The 18,462-nt window shown below is 47.2% G+C and overlaps 1 protein-coding gene across 1 annotated transcript in view; it reads left to right on the top strand.

Annotated features, from left to right (window-relative positions):
* Positions 1–3,380: 3,380 nt before the first annotated feature.
* PPP1R9B (protein phosphatase 1 regulatory subunit 9B) overlaps positions 3,381–18,462 on the top strand; it is a 28,909-nt gene continuing 13,827 nt past the window's right edge. Inside the window, 5 exon segments of the mRNA XM_074224247.1 lie at positions 3,381–4,190; positions 4,192–4,876; positions 10,430–10,562; positions 12,700–12,820; positions 16,006–16,110. Of these exon segments, the coding sequence (XP_074080348.1) occupies positions 3,481–4,190; positions 4,192–4,876; positions 10,430–10,562; positions 12,700–12,820; positions 16,006–16,110 (1,754 nt within the window). The 5' untranslated portion in view covers positions 3,381–3,480.

Here is an 18,462-nt window from a genome sequence, read left to right as displayed (position 1 = left end):
ACTAGCTTTGTATGGACTGGAGTTTTCTGCTCATCATCTCTGATACTCAGATGGGTCAATCATCTCAAATGTCTAAGGAGATCTTCCTTGCTTCTGACTAAATAGGGAAACTGATGCTCAAGGTCTTCAGGAAGAGAAATTATAGCACAGCTAAGCTGCTAGTTTCTCCTAACCTCCAATGCCAATTTCTTTTCTTTCCTCCACACTTACTCTCTTAACTGGTACTGAATTACCAGTATGTCTGACCTTAATCTAGCCTATATTTTGGGGGTAAAGATAAATTAAATGATATAGGATATGGGATGAGGTAGAGATGTACCCTCCTAAAATGTTGGTCAAATGAAGTCCCAAGTGGGCCTGAACAGAATTAATAAGGAGAATTATTATTTAATGGGCCCCTAGTTTGTTGGGCTGCTTTCTTCCCTCTTCCTGCCCATTGCATTCACAATTCCAGAAGGGAGATTCTGTTCTACCACACAGGCTGAAATGAGGTGGAAGCCCTTGGGGCTCAGGTAGGCGCTTTAAAGGTTTCTCCAGCTTTGTCCTTTATCCTGATCCTAGGATTTAGCAAGGGCCAGGCTGCAAGAAGAGCTCAGATCCAAAGACTTCTATTATCCTTCCCTCAAGAAAAGCAGGGGCATAATGGAAAGAATTGCCTGGCCAGGTGGCAAAGAACATGGAGTACTAGCCTTGGCATCCGAAAGACTCATCTTCCTGAGTTCAAATTCAGTTTCAGACACTTAGTAGCTATGTGATCCTGAGCAAGTCACTTAACCCTGTTTTCTTTAGTTCCTTGTCTGGTAAAGGGAAAAAAGAAAGGAACTGAAAATGGACCTGGGAAACCACTCCAGTATCTCTGCCAAGAAAATTTCCCCAAAATGGGGTCATAAGGAGTAAAACACGACTGAAAAAAACTCAATAATATCAAATGGAGGGGAAACTGTCAGAAAAGAGTTTAAGTTCTAGCTTGTCCACTAGGTGACCTATTTTCTGCCTATGGGGTGGGGTGGATTTGTTCATTGTCAGAACTGAAGGGGACCCTAGAAATAGATTCACATACTAGCAGTGTTTCCTAGGACAAGCCAATCCACCTCTTTGTGGCCCTAATTTCCTTATCTGTTAAAAGGAAAAAGTGGGGGTATGGAATTAGATCACCATTAAGATGTCTTCCAGCTCCAAACCTCTCATTATCATTGTTATTATAATTTTTACTATTATTGTTGTTGTTACTATTACGAATATAAAGAGACTAAAGATTTGAAAGTGTTTTCCTTACCACAACCCAATGTAGTAGTAACAGCCCCAAGAGGGAGTCAGAGAAAATATTATTGTCATTATACTGATGAGAAAAAAAGTCTCAATGGTCAAGTGATGTGGCCAGAGTCATAGAGCTAGAAAGTGAATCTGTGGTCCTGAGATATGTGAGGTTCCTTTCAGCTCTGACAATCTATAAATCTTCCCACTTGGTCTCCCCAGCTATCTGGCTGGTGTAGCTAAGAACCTCCTTCGGGGGCGGGGGGGGGGGGGGGGGGGAAGGAAGGCTGTCTCCCAGGGTTAGCTGGGCTAGGCTGGGTTAGAGTGTAAACAGGAGGCAAGACTCCAGGGTCTCCTTTTCGTTTGGAGCTCAGTTCCTCATAGCTTTTCCCCAAATACCCTTTAGCTCCAGCCCTGTCTGTCGACTACTTCGGTGCTGGGATTCCCAGACCCTTTCCCTATCCTCATCCCCAAAGATCAGGTTATCTAGATCTTAGGGTTCTAGACACTGCCCCCTTCCCCGCCCCAACAGCTTCTCCTTAGGGCTTGGAGGGCCCTCTATCCCTGGGATGACTCCACTACCCACCCTCTCTCCAGGCGGACAGGGCCAGCTGCCTGAGTGTGGGAAGTGCGGAGGGGGGAGAGGAGGAGGATGGGAAGAGAGGAAAGGGGGGCGGAGAAGGAGGGAGGGGAGGGGAGGGAGGGCGGCAGGAAGGCTAGAGATGCAGGAAGCAGTCTCGAGTGGGGGGGAGGCTTTGTGCCTGAGTTGTCTTCTGGGTCCTAGGGTCCTCCGTGTGCCCCATTTTTAAGATTTGGGAAAATGAGGCAAAGGGTACAGACTTTCTGGGGATGAGGTGGAGAAATTCTTTCCATGGATCACAGTACCTGAGGGTGGGGCATTACTAAGGCAGTTTTCGTAATTCTCACAGGGTTTGGGTCCCCCAAGCTGTTCTCAAAGCTGGACCTCAATTCTCTCTGCTTCTGGAGGCCTGATGTGGAGATGGAGAGACAGGGATGGAGTGGGAAAGAGGGTTAAATCCTTGCCCAACGTCTAGGAATAACTATTCAACATAAAGGCAAAGGTAAAGGATGCCACTGGGGGAAAAAATGTCCCACCTCCAGGGTGGTTATCATCTTTTTGGTATCATCTTCAAGTACCTGTTATTTCTGTTGGAGAAACGCCCAGCCCAGGAGCTCCAAGGATCAAGGAGATGGACCGGGACCCCATTTAATCCCAGTTTGCTGATCCCTGAAAGGTCAGAGTGGCGGTCTGCTGATTTTTCCTTCACCCAGATCCCGACCGATTGGATCTCGATTTCTTAGCTATTTAACCTCTCTCCAACATCACCCCTCCCCCCAGCTGGACGCACAGGGGGTATTTCCTAAAAGCAAGTCCTTCCGACCTACTCAACTCCTACCCAAACCCAGAGTTTGAGGACGAATTGCAAAGAATCAGCAAAGTGTGCCCCCTTTCTTGAAGGGTGTTCAGGTCTCTGGATCGGAGCAAGAGATGGAAATGGACAGACTTGTCGTTGATTGGTGTGTTGGCTGTGGGGGGTTAAGGGGCGGGTCCACTAGTGACTGGCCCTCCGAGCCTGGAGAGAAGGTTCCATAGAGAGGGGGAGACTGGGGCCCAGGTCCCCGGAAACCCCTGTCGCTTTAGGACCCAGAAGGGCCCGTCCCCCAGCGGCCGCTAAGAGAAGGGCACCGGCTCAGTTCTCAGGCAGCAGCGGCTGTGGCAGAGGGAGAGAAAGACAGAGGAAAAGGGGAGTTGGGGGGGAGGGAAGCAGGCAGGCAGGCAGGCAGACGGGCAGGCCGGAACAGAGGGTGAGCGGAGTCTGGACCCAGAAGGAGCTGGGCGAGAGAATAGTGACAGCAGCCTAAGAGCCTCGAAGAGCTGAGGCAGGACCATGGCTCCCGGGGTCCCCCGGCCCCCAGAGATCCGAATCTGCCATCCCGGGTGGGGGATGGACTGACTGCCTGCTTGCCTGTCTCTCGCTGACACCGCCGCCTACAATGTGAACCGGATTCCGCCCGCCGCTCGTTCGGGGGGAGGGGAGGGAGGGAGGGGGGGCTCCGACTGTGGTCGGCCGCTTTTTTGGGGGGGGTCGGACTCGAGCCAGCCTCTTGGAGGGTTTTTTGGGGGGAGGGGATCCGGACGGTAACCGGTCCCTTGTTCGGAGGAGGGGCAGAGGAAGGGGGGATGCGAACCCGGCTCCCCCCATCATGATGAAGACGGAGCCGCGCGGCCCCGGGGGCCCCCTTCGGAGCGCTTCCCCTCACCGCAGCGCCTACGAGGCTGGTATCCAGGCCCTGAAAGCCCCGTCTGACACCCCGGGGGCAGAAGAGGCCCCGAAGGTTCCCCATCACAAGAAATATGGCTCCAACGTCCACCGGATCAAGAGCATGTTCCTCCAGATGGGCACCGCCGGGCCTCCGGGCGGCTGGGGAGAGGGCAGCGGCGGCGCGGGGGGGGCCGGGCCACCGGAGTCCACGGCCCGGGCACCCGAGCGCTCGGTGCGCCTCTCCCTGCCCCGGGCCAGCAGCCTCAACGAGAACGTGGACCACAGCGCGCTGCTGAAGCTGGGCACCAGCGTGTCGGAGCGGGTGAGCCGCTTCGACTCCAAGCCGCCGCAGCCGCCGCAGCCTCCGCAGCCGCCGCAGCCGCCGTCCAGGCTGCAGGAGACGAGGAAGCTGTTCGAGCGCAGCCCCGCCGGGGCGGCGGCCGGGCCGGGCGGGGACAAGGAGGCCGCCGCCCGGCGCCTCCTGAGGCAGGAACGGGCCGGCTTGCAGGACCGGAAACTGGACGTGGTGGTGCGCTTCAATGGCAGCACCGAGGCGCTGGACAAGCTGGACCCCGACGCCGTGTCCCCGACCGTCAGCCAGCTCAGCGCGGTCTTCGAGAAGGCGGACTCCAGGGCCGGCCTGCACCGGGGGGCCCGGGGCGCCGCCGCCGAACTCCAGGCTGGTCGGCAGGAGGGCTCGGGCTTTCCTGCCTACGCCCCCCGCCCCGTCGGGGGACGGGACCACCGAGAAGGAGCGGGGCCCCGGGGGGCAGCCGCAGCAGCCACTGCCCCGCTCGGCGCCGGCCCGCCCGCCCCCCAAGCCCCGGGAGGTGCGCAAGATCAAGCCGGTGGAGGTGGAGGAGAGCGGGGAGTCGGAGGCCGAGGCAGCCGCCGGAGAAGTGATCCAGGCTGAGGTGACCGTCCACGCGGCCCTAGAGAACGGCGCCGTGGCTGCGCCGGGCCCCGCCGGGCCCCCAGAGGAGCAGAGAGCTCCAGCAGCCCCGGAAGGCGACGGGGACGGAGAGAGGGAAGTAGGGGTCTCGGGGGGAAGCCGGGAGCCCGACGGGGCCCCCGAGGAAGGGGATGAGTCTAAGAGGGAGGACTTCTCCGAAGCGGACTTAGTGGACGTGAGCGCCTATAGTGGGCTTGGGGAGGACTCTGGGGGCAGTGGACTGGAGGAGGAGGAGGAGGAGGAGGAGGAAGAGGACGACGAGGAGGAAGAAGATGGGGAGCCCCCCTACGAGCCAGAATCGGGGTGTGTAGAGATCCCAGGGCTCTCTGAGGAGGAAGAACCGGTCCCCAGTCGGAAGATTCATTTCAGCACTGCACCCATCCAAGTAAGTGAGGTCCCCTGGCACCCACTCCCCCCACACACACAACCCCCTGCCATGTGCGCTCTGCCCGCCTCCGCCCTGCCAGCTGAGGTTGGCACGTTGAGTCAGCTCCCTCATTGGTGGGAACCCTGCCCCCTCCCAGTTATTCCCCGCAGCCCTGACCCAGAAGTGATTATATTTGGGAGGGGATATTGCTTAGTTAGAACTATTTATATTGAATAAAATAAAGCCCATCAGAGTCTTCCTTAAGAAGTAGTGCCTTGTGTCAGTGTGAGGGTAGGCACCAGGCTAGCACTGCACCAGTCCATCTCCCCATGCCCTACATCTATCTCGGGCTTCCCCCTCCTGCTAGGGTGGCTGATAGAGTATCTACAGTTAACCTTCCTTCAGGTCCCCTTTGGTGTGCTGGCCTACTCTTCCCTTCCTCCCCCACCTCCAACTATGTGCCAGAGGGAGAAGGTGGGGAGGGAGGAAGAGGAGGTGACTCTCCCTTTCCTGTTCACCCACACAGCTGCCTGGGGCAGGCAGTCTATGTCCTGCCCTTGATAATGCCAGATTATTTTTCCCATTCCCAGAAATCCCTTCATTCAGGGAGCCTGGGGGCAGACAGTGGGATAGTTGTGGGATGCAGATGAGAAGAAGAGGGTGACAGCCTGAGAGTTCCTTTAAAGAAAACTCAGAACTTAGGGGAGAAGGCACACAAAAGAGAGGCCAGTAGTGTGTGAGAGATTGTGACCCTCCCCCCCAAAGGTGTGTATGTGTGTATGGGGGATGGGGGAAGTAAAAAGGAAGCAGAGCTTTCCCTTATCCTATCTAAAGCAGCATTTCCCCCACTTCAAGTTTGCAGAAGTGAAAGGGGGAAGTAGCAAAGGGAGAGCTGAGGACTGGGATCACATGACTAATAGGGTGGCAGGAAGGTGATAGGGTCTAGAGACTTTCTTCCTCTTGGAACTTCCCTCCAACTTCCACCCACCTCAACTCCCCCACTTTACTGGAACTCCTGAAGGATCCAGGTTTTCCTGGGAGGTTTAACAAAGGTGGATTGAGATCTATCAAGTGAAGAGATAATGATCTAACTCTGGAAGGGTGGTGGAGGAGCTCGAAGGAAAGACTTCTGGACTTTCTATGGGTAAGGCCCCTGAGGATATCAAGAAAAAAAAGGGATGGGGAAATGGAGACATTCCAGAAAGGGTGGGGGCCTGATTCATGCACCCACCTTCTTTATAATCATTTTAAGGGTGTTATGCCCCAAGGTTTGTCCTGGGTAAGACTCCAGGTAGATTCCATTTCTGTGATCATAATGACCCACCACCCTCATAACCTAATAGAATGGTAAAGCTAAGAAAAGGGATCTTAGAGATTACTTAGTTCTACCCTTTTATTTTACAGAAGATAAAGCTGAGGTTAGCATCACTCCTTCAGTAACTGTGAGAAGGAAGTGGGGGGAGGGAATTTAGACACCTTGAATTGCTTCTCCATTAAGATTCCCTTTTCTGAGTCCTTGTTCCCTTCTCCTCCTTCTCCCCTTCCCCCAACCCCATGCTCACTACCATTCCTAAGAAATGCTTTTGATTCTTTAGATGAGAATGGAAAATGTATTGAAGTTTGTCGTGTGTGTGTGTGTGTGTGTGTGTGTGTGTGTGTGTGTGTGTGTGTGTGTGTGTATTAGAGAAGAGGTATTGGAGATGGTAAGAACAGGGTCCCAGGTGTGCCCCAGGATAGACCACTACAACTCCAGCCTTTTCATAGCTTCCTTTCCTCCCTATACATGTCCTGGCATTGAACTCCCTCATTCAGACCTAACTCTTGAACTAAGACTCCAGAATTCTGTGCCTTGGTAACTCTGTGGCCTGGCCTTCCTTTCTCTATCCCTCTCCTTCCTAGACTGGCACAAGGGGCTAGCATTCCATTTCCACCCCCCCACACACATCTGTTTGTTTATCATTTCCATAACAACCCCATGGCCAGTGACCAGCTCTTCCTCCCCTTGGGACTGGGAGAGGCAAAATTTCCCTTTCCCAGTCCCTGAACTCTCCCCTTTCCTGCTAGACTCAAATGGGAAGGGTTAAAAGTAGGTGGTCACATCCCTCACATACAATCTGAACCTGTGTTATACCCCTGGGCAAAGGGAGCTAGGGGTCCAGGCCTAGCTATCGCTTTCACCAGCTGATCTCCAATCAGATGAGACCATAGAGTCCTTGAATGTCAGAACTGGCTAGGGACCTTAGAAACAGATCACTGGAGTCCAGTTTCTTCCTTTCACTAAGGAGGAAACAGGATCAGTAGAAGAAAAATGACTTACCTAAGTCACACATATAATTAATGGCAGAGGCAAACCCAGAATCCAAATCCACCATTATGCCTTTCTGTCCTTTTCACAGGGTTCAGGGAAGAGATAAAACCTTGGCAGGGAGAGGGGAGAGAAGCAGATAAGAGAATCCTCTAACCCATTGAGGGGAGTACCTTTGGGCAGGTGAGAGTATCAGGAATCGTTGGACTTTGTTTCTTTAGGTCCCACTCCAAGGTGTTTTGACACCTAGCAAATGTTTGAGAAGAACTCCTTGGAAACCTCTGACTTTGTGAAGCCTATAGACTTTTAACCTTGACCTTTAGAAATAATTGAGACCTTAGATTAAACATATCTCTAAGTGTGAGCCAGAAACACTAGCTCCATGACTTATGACCTCTGGGCAGATTTCTTGCTCTCCTAACTGAAGCTGTTAGGAATCTGTCCTCCAGCTCATTTTCCAGGGGCTTTAAGATAACCTTTTGACACCTGGGACCCCAAAGCGACAAGACTCATAAACTGATCCCTCTAAAGGATAGTGGGGGCAGGATCAGTCAACAAGCATTTACCAGGCTTGGATGACTGTGTACATTGTACCAGACCCCTCTGGGGCCTAGAGAGAAACATAAGACTCCAGCTCTTCTCATTGGGGAGATAAAACACACACACACACCCCATGGGAAGATAGCTAACTTGACAAGGCAGCTGGATGATAAGTGCTTGCCAGAGTGTGAGGTACAGACAAAGAGTGGTGTAGGATTCAGAGGAGGGAGAGATCCCTGTGACCTTAGGTGAGCTGAGAAGGCTTAGGAGAGATAATCAGCCTTCCAAGTTTGGTTAGGATTTTAATAAGAAAGAGGGGAGAAGGAAGGGCCTGGCCTTTGTGAATGGGTGTGAGTAAAGGCATGAGCTGGATTTGGGAGGCAACATAATGTAATGAATCACTTATGAGGTGGACTGAACCTTCAACAACACCTGAGTTCAAATCCTGCTTCTGACTTTCACTAGCTTGTGTGACAGTCAAACTTTCATTCCCTCATCTGTAAAATGGGTTTAATAATAGTATCTACCTCAAAAGGTTGTTGTAAAGACCAAATGGGATAAAGAATATTTTAAAACTTTGATGGCTTCCGGTCTCAGACACTTAATAATTCCCTAGCTGTGTGGTCTTGGGCAAGCCACTTAACCCCATTGCCTAGCAAAAAACCTAAAAAAAAAAACTTTGATGGCACTATATTAATATTAGTGATTATTATTATTATTGGGGGAAGGGAAGGGAACAGTGAGTAGTCCCAGTTGACTGGAAATAGTTCTGGTAGAGAGCATTTCAAAGTGAGAAGATAAGAATGGAAAGATATGCACACAGCAATCTAAAACTTCCCCACCCTAAACTTGTCCCTGGAGGTAAATCTGCCAAAATAATCTGGGTTCTAGTTCCAGTTTTATCACTAGCTATCCAAGCTCCTTCCCCCACTTTGGACCTCAGTTTCCTTTTCTGTAAAATGAGAAGTTTGGACTAGATAGGTTGGCTTGAAGATTGTTCTAAAGGTCCCTGCCAGTTCTAACATTCAGTGACTCTTTGTTCCCATCCCACAACTCACAGTTGGTTGGAAGACTGGGACCAAAGCAGAGCAGAGGACTCTAGGGTGTCTATATTGCCCTCATTGCATTGAGCAGAGAAATGAGAGTGCCCTAGTCCTGGTATTAGAATGAAGCTTTCTATGGAATATATAGAAAAGCTAGTACTCCCCTCCCACTAGCCTGGGCTGTCAGATGGCCTCAATCCCCCCACCCCCACCCCTCGCCCCCGCTTGGCACTGAATGGTACCAACCTGTCTTTAGAAGTATTGAAGCATGAAAATGCCACCAAGCCCAAAATGATCCTCATTAATCTGCCATTGTGGACACCCCCACACACACCACACTTTAGGTCCAAAGACAGGCACCTCTCCCTAGAATGAGCAACAAATGGGGTCCACATTTGATGTCCTGAGCACTGGGACCTTAAGGACATTGCCCCTGTTCTGCATCTGTTATATCTTCTAGGAGCAGAGAGGATACCCTGTGGAGAGGCTGGCCCTGTTTAGAATTCCTAAGATCCCCAAAATTACCCTTAAGTCAGGATGGTGGCATTTTGACCCTAGTATCTTTTGAGAGCCTCCAATGGCATGACCCATTGGGCACACTGGAATATTTTATGGTGCCCTAGTAAGACTAAAGAAGTTCAGGCTTCACTCTCTAGTCATGCCTGTAGGCACTGCTGGTATATCAATACCTGGTTATAGATAGGTATGTAGGGAGATGGGGTGCGGGCTGGGGAAGGATATTAAATGTCCTTTTTCTTTCCCAGTGGAAGAGATTCCTGTGGGAGGTGCCAGAAGAAAATGTGTGTTCTGTTAGGAGGGTTTTTTTTTGGGGGGGGAGGGTGGTTGTTTTTGTTTTTTCAGTCTCAAATGAGGACAGTCTCAATTCAGTGACCTGATATGTGGGCACTGGAAGGTGCAACTAGAGAAATTGTGGGCCACTATGATCACCTTAAGAAAAGCCCTTCTCTCTAAAGGAGAAGGTGAGGAGTTGGGGAGAGAATTTTTTTCCCTTTGCCTCCCCTCCCCCTAATGTCTTCCCCATCCCCCAGAAATCAGGTTACAGGCAGACACAGGATTCTTCTGTGTACTCTCTGGCTTCTGTCTCCTGTTGTGTCTCCTTTTCTTTATCCATTTCTTTCCTGCTCTTCTCTCCCTCCCCTCCCCCATCTGTCTCACACCCAATCCCCTCCTCTTTCTCCCCATCTGGCTCCCTCAATACTCATCTCTATTTTCCTCTTGCATTTTCCCATCTTTTCTCTTCCCTCCTCTTTTTTCCCCTTACCCTTTTATTTCTTCCTCATTTTCCATCTTGAAAGATTTTCTCTTCCATATCTCCTTTATCTCTGTCTCTGGTTTTCTCTCTCATTAGCTTTCTGTGTCTTATTGGTTTTCAATTTCTGACTTACCATTTCATTGCTCATTAGAGCTAGTTAACTTTCAACAATTAACACCGTAAGAAAGGAGAACCAGAGAGGTCAAGTGATTTGCCTAAGTGTGCAAAGGTAGAGATATTATGGACTTGGGGAAAGTAAACCTAGAAAGAGGAGGAGGAGGAGGAGGAATGAGCAGCTTGCTGCCTCAGCCTTGGTCACCACCTTTTTGTTGCAGGTCAAGCTTTTAACCTTCTCTAACCCCATTCCTCCTTCCCTGTCCCCCTCCAACCTTCCTCTTTCCTATGCCCAGGTGTTCAGCACGTACTCCAATGAAGACTATGATCGTCGCAATGAGGATGTGGATCCTATGGCAGCCTCAGCTGAATATGAGCTGGAGAAGCGGGTGGAAAGGCTGGAGCTATTCCCTGTGGAGCTGGACAAGGGTGAGGTGGGAGCTTGGGGGGTACTCTTCTCTCACCCAGGCTCTGAGGTTTTCTTTTCCAGTCCTAGTTTACTGATTTGCTCACTTATTGGCCCCCACACTCAGTCACCTCCTCTCTCATTCCTCTGTTCCATTCCCTGCACCACAACTTTACCCCATATGTTCCATGACTCAAGGCCAACATAGAACAAGGTCATAAGAAGCAGCATCCTTCTTATCACTTGCAGTAAAGAGTTACACCCCTCTTCTCTCCCTTGTAGCACTATGTCTGAGATTTGCTTTTCTATCCTTTCTTACACTTCTTCCTCTTCCCTTCTTATTAAAACCTATTTTTTTGGAATGACTCATTTAAAAAGAATGGGATAAAACATTTCTTCAGGTCTCCCCTAAACCTAACACCTGCTCATTGCAGCAGAGGCCTAATAAAAAGGGAAGAAAGAAAGAAAGAAAGAAAGAAAGAAAGAAAGAAAGAAAGAAAGAAAGAAAGAAAGAAAGAAAGAAAGAAAGAAAGAAAGAAAGAAAGAAAAAAAGAAAGAAAGAAAGAAAGAAAGAAAGAAAGAAAGAAAGAAAGAAAGAAAGAAAGAAAGAAAGAAAGAAAGAAAGAAAGAAAGAAAGAAAGAAAGAGAAAGGAAAGAAAGGGAGAGGGAATGGAGGGAAGAAAGGATGGGGGAAGGAAGGGAGGAAGGAAAAAATAAGGAGGGAAGGAAGGGAAAGAGGGAGGGAGGGAAGAAAGTCAGAAAAGAAGGGAATGAGAGAAAGGAGGGAGGGAAAGGAGGCAAGAGGAAAGGAAGGAAGGGAGGTACACATATCAAAGTGATAGAAGTGACTGATAGAAGCTTGCCCTCCCTAAGACTTACCCTATGTCTCCTACCAAGGGCATTTACATTTTAACCTGATAGAATCTCTAAGACCAAAAGGATGAACTAAGGAATTTCACACTTTGGCATAGAGGCTTCTCTTTATACGTGTCTACATGTGGAAGCTGTTTCCTAACCCCTGTCACAACCACACACTGTTACCCTCCTCCAGTGGACCTTACCATTGCCCTATTCCAATAGAATCTAAACTCCTGAAAGGTCAGGAAGGTTTAATTTGTCTTTGTATCTTCAATGTTTAGCACAATTGCACACAGCAGGTGCTAAATAAATGTTTGTTAGATTGTTTGATTGAATAACAGTCAATTCATCATCATCAGGACTGATACCAATCTCTATCCCAACCATTCACAGAGGAACATTGTCAACAACCCTCCCATATCCAGAATCTTGCTCCATCAGAGCATCACCCACCCAAAATGATTAGCCTCAGATCCAAAATAGTCACCATCAAGACATAGGACATCACCTAGTCCCCTTTAAATCCAAAATATTGTCACCAACCCTCCTTCAGAACCATACATCATTCATTTTAGATCCTCATTACAGCTAAAAACACCTAATTGCCCTCTGTCTGTTATAGCTTTCCAGGACCTTGTGACCCCTGAACTTGATGTCAGGAAGATCTGAGATCAAATCCTACCTCAGATAGTTATTAGCTATGTGATCCTAGGCAAGTCACTTCCCTGCTATCTGCCTCTTGTAAGGATCAAAAAGAGCTAGCTTATTACAGTGTTTTGCAAACCTTGAGAAGATTAGAAAATAAGAAGTGATCAGGAGCATGTGTGGTCTTCCTTGGCATCCCACTCTATGAAGGTTGTGGGAGTGTAGGGACTACATTGAGAATGGATGGTCCCAGGGTTGAGGTTGAGCCTTAGGAAATGGGAGAAGGGCTGATTAGCAATTATTGGAGGAATGATTAGATTGGAACTCTTCCCCCCCCCCCACATATCCCAAGCTAGCTCACTAGCTACCTTGACTATCAGTTTTTCATATGTATCCTCTACCAACCCTATCCTCAGACTCCCTGCTACTTTGCCCCCAACCCAATACCAACCCACCAAATAGTTATTTGTCTCTTGACCTCATCCCCTAGCCCACCTGTTGTTTGCTAAACATATTCTGAGTCTATTCCCAGATTACCTTGACTGTATGCCCCCTTCCCCAAGTATTTAGCAGGCATTTCTGGTCCTCCTCCCCACTCCCCAATCCAGCCCCTACAGAATGTCACTGACTTCTTCATTCCCATCTGTCCCTTTGTAGACTCAGAAGGCCTGGGCATTAGTATCATCGGCATGGGTGCTGGGGCCGACATGGGCCTGGAGAAGCTGGGCATCTTTGTCAAGACGGTGACTGAGGGAGGAGCTGCACATCGTGATGGCAGGTAACTGTCCTTTTCCCATCCCAGATGGGGACTGCCTGTGGATGCTCTCATGAGATTCTTTCTCCCTTCTTTCTCCAGAGTGGGTGCTGACAGTTGATGTGATACTTTCCCATGTCTCCTTTGTAGGTAAGATAGAAACCTGGACAGGAGATAGAAGGTTTCAATCTTCTAGGTCATAGATTTTCCCCAGGAATCCTAAAGTTGTAATGGGAAGGAGTGTTAGAGGTCATTTAATCCAACTCTCTCACTCTATAGATGAGGAATTGGAGACCAAGAGAGGGAAGGGTCATACAGGTAGTTAAGAGTCAGAGACAGGTTTGAACTCAAATCTTCCAACTTAGAGCTAACACTCTTTCTACTCTACCATGATGTCTTACAAAGAAAGGGCTTAATAAAGGGCTCAAACCCATAGCCTTGAGAATAAGAGGCCTAGGCCTTACCAGCTGAGTTGGCAGAAAGGCATTAGGAAGACCAGCACATTGATGGGAAGAAAGGTAGGCCAGGAAGGGAAGGTTAGCACATTAATTGGTTTGTGTCCTCTCTTGAGAGTGATGAATTGTAGCACCAATGGGAGGTAGAATTCTAGGGGAATAAGTGCAAGAGCCTACAGACTGGATTTGGGTGACAGGATTTCCAAGAGGAATGAATGCCCATGAATTGTTGAATGTAGTGGGTTGTATGAGTTTATGTTGGGTACCACTAGAGTTGTGTGTGTGAGAATATGAAGGAAGGCATCTTTTCTGGTATTTTCTTGCCATCTAGAATGTGCCTCCATAATTGTGTAGCAACCTTCAGAGGAGCTGAGCAGATATGCATCTAGGTGTTAGAATGTTAGTGACTTGTTATTGGATATACAGTCTATACTTGCTGTGAGTGAATGTAAATAGCAATTGTTTCTGTTCTGGCTAGAAACTCTGAGAGTCTTCCCCTTCCAGACTGATTCTTTTCTGAAGGCAAACTAGGCCATCTTTTGCCTTAATTCTGAACTAACCTTTGATCACTGAATGAACATTGCCTCAGACAAACTGATACCTGGGAAAAGACCAAATTGTCTTGATCTACATCTTGCCACTAAACTGGAGAGAGTGAGGTTGATGACTTTGTACAGTTCTGCCTAACTTAAATTCAATTCATTTGCTAGTCAAGATGTCACCTTCCTAATTTCATTGGTCTTCATTGAGAAAGAAGAATGAACAAAAACAACAACTTGTACTTGTTCTAATGAGTGATAGCAACCTGCTTAAATTCCCCACAACACTAGTGAATTGATGGTATAGGCACTCACAAAGGTGCGTTGTGGCATTTTATATCTGTGAATACTGTTATAGGAATTGTATTTCTTTGTCCAGATTGGTTTGGGGCAACTTCTGAGCTTTACCAAGGTTTGAGTTTCTTCTTCTGATCTTTTGTCCTCAAAGCAGAGATAATAGGGGTCATAATCAGACTCATCCCTTACCTTTCCATTCAGATACCTTTCCATTCAGCTTTAGAGACTTTTCCACATACTTTCAGGCCAGTCCTAACTGTGGCTGGATGAATGGGTGTGGGTAGAGATGCCAATTTCTGATTCTCTGGTTCTGTGTGTCTGCCCAGGCACAACTTTGGGCATTTGGACGCATGCGCATGGGTGGGAGAAAGAAACCTGTTTACAATGGATTGTCTTCCTCTGATTCCCGTATGGGGTCCTGTGGGAATATCTCTGGAGTTGCAGGGACTGGGGGAGGACTCTTTCCATTTTCCACTCCTTTCTCTACTCCCCTTTCCTCTTTAGTGGATCAAGTTTGAGTCACTCACAGTCTCCCTCTTGTGGGGGTAACAGGGGAGAAAGAAACAATTGGAGCCATAGGAAGGAAACAAATATTAAGAGCCTATTGTCAGTCAGACTCACTTGGCCTTTGGTGTTTCTAAGCACAGAAGCTGCAAAACTCTGAGTCACCTAGCTGTGAAATAACATCTGTATTTACAAGGGCGTTGCATGCTTGCTTTGTGAATATAGGCCTATATTTTGGTAAGGAGAGATACAGATGTGCATTTTCATTTGTTTGTATGTTATATGTGTCTGTATGTCATATCATTTTTTTAGAGTTAAAAATGATCTTACAGGCCACCTAATCCACCTCCCTCATTTTACAGATTAGGAAACCAAAGCCCAGAGAGATCATTTGTTCAAACAGTTATTTAACAATTATTCAACAGATGAAATGGCTTACTCTATGTCAGAGGCTGCAGAGGTGGGATTCAAATTCAGGCTCCTCAGGAGCACTAAATCCTATACTCCTTCCATTACAATATTTGGGATGCACTCTTCTTCATGTATTTGATTTCAGACAAATTTTATATTTGTTTATATTTTATGTGCGTTAAGGTGGAAAGGGTGGGATTCAAGCACAACAGCATTTGTATATCCCTTTAGGGGTTGCAAAGCACTTTACAAATTGATCATTTGTACAAATAATTTGATCCTAACAACATCTTGGGAAAGAGAGTGCTATTATCCCCATTTGACAGAAAAGAAAACTGAGGCAGAGATTAAGTGACTTGCAGGAAGTGTTGAAGGCGGGATTTTATCTCAGGACTCCCTAACTCTAGGTTTCCCTTCTCCTACATTTCTGATTCATTCCTTCCTCACCCCAAGTCTTACTAAGTTGAAAGGGAGGTGCTGAGAATGATAGAATTCAAAAGATTACTTGGAAGAGGAGGCATGTGATGGCTCTATCCATTGTGCCACCCACATGCTTACTACACCCATTGTTATCATGAATATTTCTTTATGAGTATGTCTGTTTGAATGCATCTCAGTTTGTGTATATGTTGTGTTTGCATCAAGGAAATAATGTCTTTGTGAACTTGTATATCTTTGTCTTGGAAAGTACATTGAGAGAGAGAGAGAGAGAGAGAGAAGAAGGGAAGGTAGGGAGAGGAGGTTAGACACTCCTACATGATTCTATGGATATTCAGAGGGCTTGACAGAGTAGGAAACAGCTTATGAAAAGGGAGCTTCTGGGAAGCTCCAGATGTCTTCTCCAAAGATCTCTTCCTTCTCTGGTGGGTATGGGATGGGGGGGCTGGGGAGAGGTGGAAAACCAATACTGGACTAGTGGAATCTAATCTAGGTGGTGATGGACCCAGTCCTCTTGACCAGAGACTGATGCCCTCTCTAACTCTCAACCTTCTTCTCTTCCTAGGATCCAAGTGAATGACCTCCTGGTAGAAGTGGATGGGACCAGCTTGGTGGGTGTGACTCAGAGTTTTGCAGCTTCTGTGCTTAGAAACACCAAGGGCCGAGTGCGGTGAGAAACTCCGGGTTCTGGGAGAAGGGTGGGTGTTGGAACCTCATACTTCTTAGAAAACAGCCAACCAAACTATGCCATCTACAATAGATATGGCTCCACTCAGATAAGATTAGGGCTTTACCTTGGGGATTAAGACATAGAAAGGACAGTTGTGCATTTTTTTACAGAGTGCATTTTTTCAGCTCTGTCTGATTCTTCATGACTCCATTCAAGTATTTCTTGGCAGAGATACTGGAGTGATTTGCTATTTCCTTCTCTAGTTCATTTACAGATAAGGAAACTGAGGCAAATAATATTAAGTAAATGATTCAGGGTCATATGTCTGAGGCTGGATTTGAACTTAGGTCTCCTTGACTGCAGGCCCAGCACCACAGAATCTTCCCCAACTTTACTGTCCACAGCCTCCTCGTTCAGCCCTGGTAACTAAGGTGGGAAGGAGATAGCTTCAGAATTATTAGGGGCAAATGCTCTAAATCAGGTATTCTTACCCTGAGATCTACAAATTTATTTTTAAAATATTTTGATAATTGTATTTCAATATAATTAGTTTTCTTTGTAATTTTTCTTTTATGCATTCAAAAACATTATTCTGAAAAAAAGAATCCATGACACAAAAAACGTTGAGAAATCTTACTCTAGAGGGTACCCCTTCCAGATCTCTTCTGCCTTTTTTCATTTCTCTTTTCTTATGTCTTTTTTTTTTTGCCAGGCAATGGGGCTAATTAAGTGATTTGCTGAAGGTCACACAACTAGGTAATTATTAAGTGCCTGAGGTCAAATTTGAACCCAGATCTTCCTGACTCTAGGGCCAGTGCTCTTCTGCCTTTTTATAAAAAACACCTTTTCCCTCATTTGTCTCAGATCTTTCTAAATGCCATCTCTACTAGTCTTCTGATTCTCAAGCCCTCTCCAAGCAATCTTAGATTATACCATTCATTGTACCTCCCTACTGAGATGGGACATTGATTAGAAATGAAGGAGGGAGCAGCTAGGTGGCACAGTGGATAGAGCACTAGCCCTGGAGTCAGGAGGACCTGAGTTCAAATTTGGCCTCAAACACTTAATAATTATCTAGCTGTGTGACCCTGGACAAGTCACTTAACCCCATTGCCTTGCCAAAAAAAGAAATGAATCAGAATTAGATGCCAGGGACTATAGATTGGCCCATAAATTCTCCTCCCATCATCTCCAATTTTTTTTCTCCCACCTCATTTGTTGCCTTTGTCCCTTTTATACCCTCATTACTATCATTACTCCTCCCTATCCTGACCCTGGGGAGAAGGGAACTACTCTTCTGGGAAGGGTTGGTGTTCAGGACATGAGCAATAGAGAAATAGGAAGTGTGTGCGTGTGTATGTGTGTGTGTGTGTGTGTGTGTGTGTGTGTGTGTGTGTGTGTAGGGAGGGGAGGAAACATGATTCAGGAGGACCTAGGCCTTCTGCCATTTCCTTTTTATCCTAATCTCCCTTCTTCATCTCCCCTCCCCTTCCTGAAGTTCTGTAGGCAGGAGGATACTCAAAACACTCTTCTCTTCTCCCTTAGTCCTGTTTGCATGACCATCCCTTCCCTTCTAACACTTTGCCTCCACACCCAAAGAATTTGATTCCAATTACTACCAATATCTCCATTCATTCAACAACCATATTTTAAAGCACCTAATATATTTAGAAACATTTCTGTTAGCTACTAGGAAAGTTGAGGTTCTTTTTTAAAGCTCATTAAAAAATGTTTCCTGCCTTTATGTCATTTATTATATAGAAAAGGGAACAGAACTTATAACAATAGGTATTAAAAGAGTGAGACTTGTTTGTAGAAGTCAGGATATGCCAGGCTAAAGAGTCTAAATTGTATATAGTCAATAAACATTTATGTGTCTATTCCAGATTCTGTGCTAAGTGCTGAGGATACAAGGAAGGCAAAGTACAGTCTATAGGTGGGGTGAGGGATGCCTGGGGGAAGGTAAGAGGTACATTAAAGAAATCTGATAGTCAGGCATCTTTGTGAAGTAGAGATGGGAGGAAGGTGGCAAGGAGATAAGCCAGGAATTCAGGGAGATGAAAGAGTCTTTCCTCGGGTGGTAACTGTGAGATTAAATGGTAGATGAATACATATGACATATGGTGCAGAAATTGAATCAACAAGACTTGACAACTGATTGGCTATTGAGAGATGATGATGAGGCCAAAGAAAGAGAAAAATCAAAGATAACAGTAAGGTTTCCAATCTGGTTGACTGAAAGAAAGGTGGTACTGTTGACAGAAATAGGGAAATCAAGAGAAAGATAATCATTTCTATATTGAATAAATTAATAGAGATGTCTAGTAAGCAGTTGGAAATTTGGCATTGGAG

Source organism: Macrotis lagotis, chromosome 2 (assembly GCF_037893015.1).
Source record: "Macrotis lagotis isolate mMagLag1 chromosome 2, bilby.v1.9.chrom.fasta, whole genome shotgun sequence".
Classification (NCBI taxonomy): domain Eukaryota; kingdom Metazoa; phylum Chordata; class Mammalia; order Peramelemorphia; family Peramelidae; genus Macrotis; species Macrotis lagotis.
The sequence above is the reverse complement of the archived record's forward strand: the minus strand, read 5'-3'. Positions and strand labels throughout refer to the sequence as shown.